Source organism: Cystoisospora suis (genome assembly GCF_002600585.1).
Source record: "Cystoisospora suis strain Wien I chromosome Unknown contig_2080, whole genome shotgun sequence".
In the NCBI taxonomy this organism is placed as follows: Eukaryota; Apicomplexa; class Conoidasida; order Eucoccidiorida; family Sarcocystidae; genus Cystoisospora; species Cystoisospora suis.
Genome location: NW_027154879.1, coordinates 10531 through 12196, shown reverse-complemented (window position 1 = coordinate 12196; position 1666 = coordinate 10531). Strand labels below are relative to the sequence as shown.

General features: G+C 45.0%; 1 protein-coding gene across 1 annotated transcript in view; it reads left to right on the top strand.

Annotated features, from left to right (window-relative positions):
- Positions 1-1666, top strand: part of CSUI_004450 (rhoptry kinase family protein rop35) — a 4598-nt gene continuing 2932 nt past the window's right edge. The window contains exons 1-2 of the mRNA XM_068064641.1: positions 1-291; positions 1512-1573. Coding sequence (XP_067923370.1) covers positions 23-291; positions 1512-1573 — 331 coding nt within the window. The 5' untranslated portion in view covers positions 1-22. The remainder of the gene's footprint in view (positions 292-1511; positions 1574-1666) is intronic.

Here is a 1666-nt window from a genome sequence, read left to right as displayed (position 1 = left end):
GCAGAAGAAGAAGAAGAAAGCAATGGACGGCGCAGCACTCCTCTCGAAACGGGGGGGCGACGTGAAGAGAAAAACGTCGCACCTAGATCAGTCTTTGAAAGTCGATGATGCGGCTGAAGATTCAGAAGGTGCAACTTTGGCTGTGGATGTCAATGGAACTAATGGGGCATATGAAGAGGGAGAATTTTCTGCCTTCTCTTTCTCATCATCTTCATTTTCTCGGGGAGATGCCTTTCGAGCCAAGGAGAAGAAAAAGAAAGAAACAGGCTTCCCCACTGTGGTTCTTCAGAAGTACGTACATCTACTCTTCTTCGTCGTCGGGGCCTCTCGCACCTTCCTCCTGGTTGTCTTCACATGTCTCCGTCTTCTGATCTTGTCTCTCTCGTACAGAGTTGTGCCATAGACTAGATAAGGTGGCGTTTCTATTCTATCTTCCCCCTAAAATCCTCTCTCTCTCGTTTCTCGTCTCTGTGGTTCTCACCTCTCCTTGAAGTAGAAATACCACAGCCGGAATGAGGTTGTCCTCTCTTCGTCGGGATGCTGCTGCTGAAGTTCACCACATCATGTATACATATATATATATATATGTATATATATACATGTATATGTATATGCATGCATATATGTACATGGATATACGCGCATAGATGTCTACATCTGTCTGGCGGCCTCGCTGTCCATGGGTCGTCTTGTCTCTGCACTTCTCTCTCCTTTGGGCGTGTCTTCGCAGCCCCACGGCCATTGGCTCATACAGAAGTTTCATCAAACTAGATATGTAGGGTGTAGACTCTTCATTCTTTGCGGATGTCTGTCTCTGTCTACACATAGATAGTGAGAACGATGGCACCCTTGGCTCTGGTCAACTGTGGCGTGATCTCCTTGTACCGTTCTGCCTGCCTGATACATGTCAGATACGTATATTCACGTGTACACACATACTCCTGTCTCCACAGGTGTGCGTTTTACATGCATATCAGGACATTTCACATATATATATATATATCTGTATACGTATTCACTCTCTCTCTCTATACGTCTCTATACACAGGTAGGGAGGCGCAGAAGGAGAGATGTACGCATGATACCTGTAGACGCGCGGGGGACGATCGATCCTTTCTGTTGGTTAGAGACGTCTTTATGAATGAAGAAGAAACCATTCAGCTAAAAAGACTGTCTTTCTTGAGTAACCTCATGCTCCAGTAGAAGTCCTTCTTTTTCTTTTCCCCGAAACAAGTCTGGAGAGGGTTTCCGTCTCACAAAAGTCTTCGCTTGCATGCATTGATCAACTAGGTACTGCTAGGGTGTACCTTCACTCTTGATGCTTCATCCTTTCTGCTTGGATCATCTCTGTAGTCTCAATCGGGGGTTCATGCACAAGTCTCCACATTCTCTCTTTTCTTCAGCCTTTCTCACCGGAGTCGCTTTATGTTTCCTTCTTTAACAGAAGATTTCTTCCGGTTCTCTTGAAATCTTTCTTTCTTTTCCTCTTATCTTGTTCTCTCTTTCCTCAGGCCATCAAGGAGAGACTTCGGCACAATAGCTTTCATTCTAACTTCTTCCGTTCTTCTTCATGGTAAGTCGTCACGAAGATGTCCATATGTACAGACGCGACAACCCCTCAGTTCTGCGGCATTCTATCTATTTATCTTTAATCTATCTGTCTTTA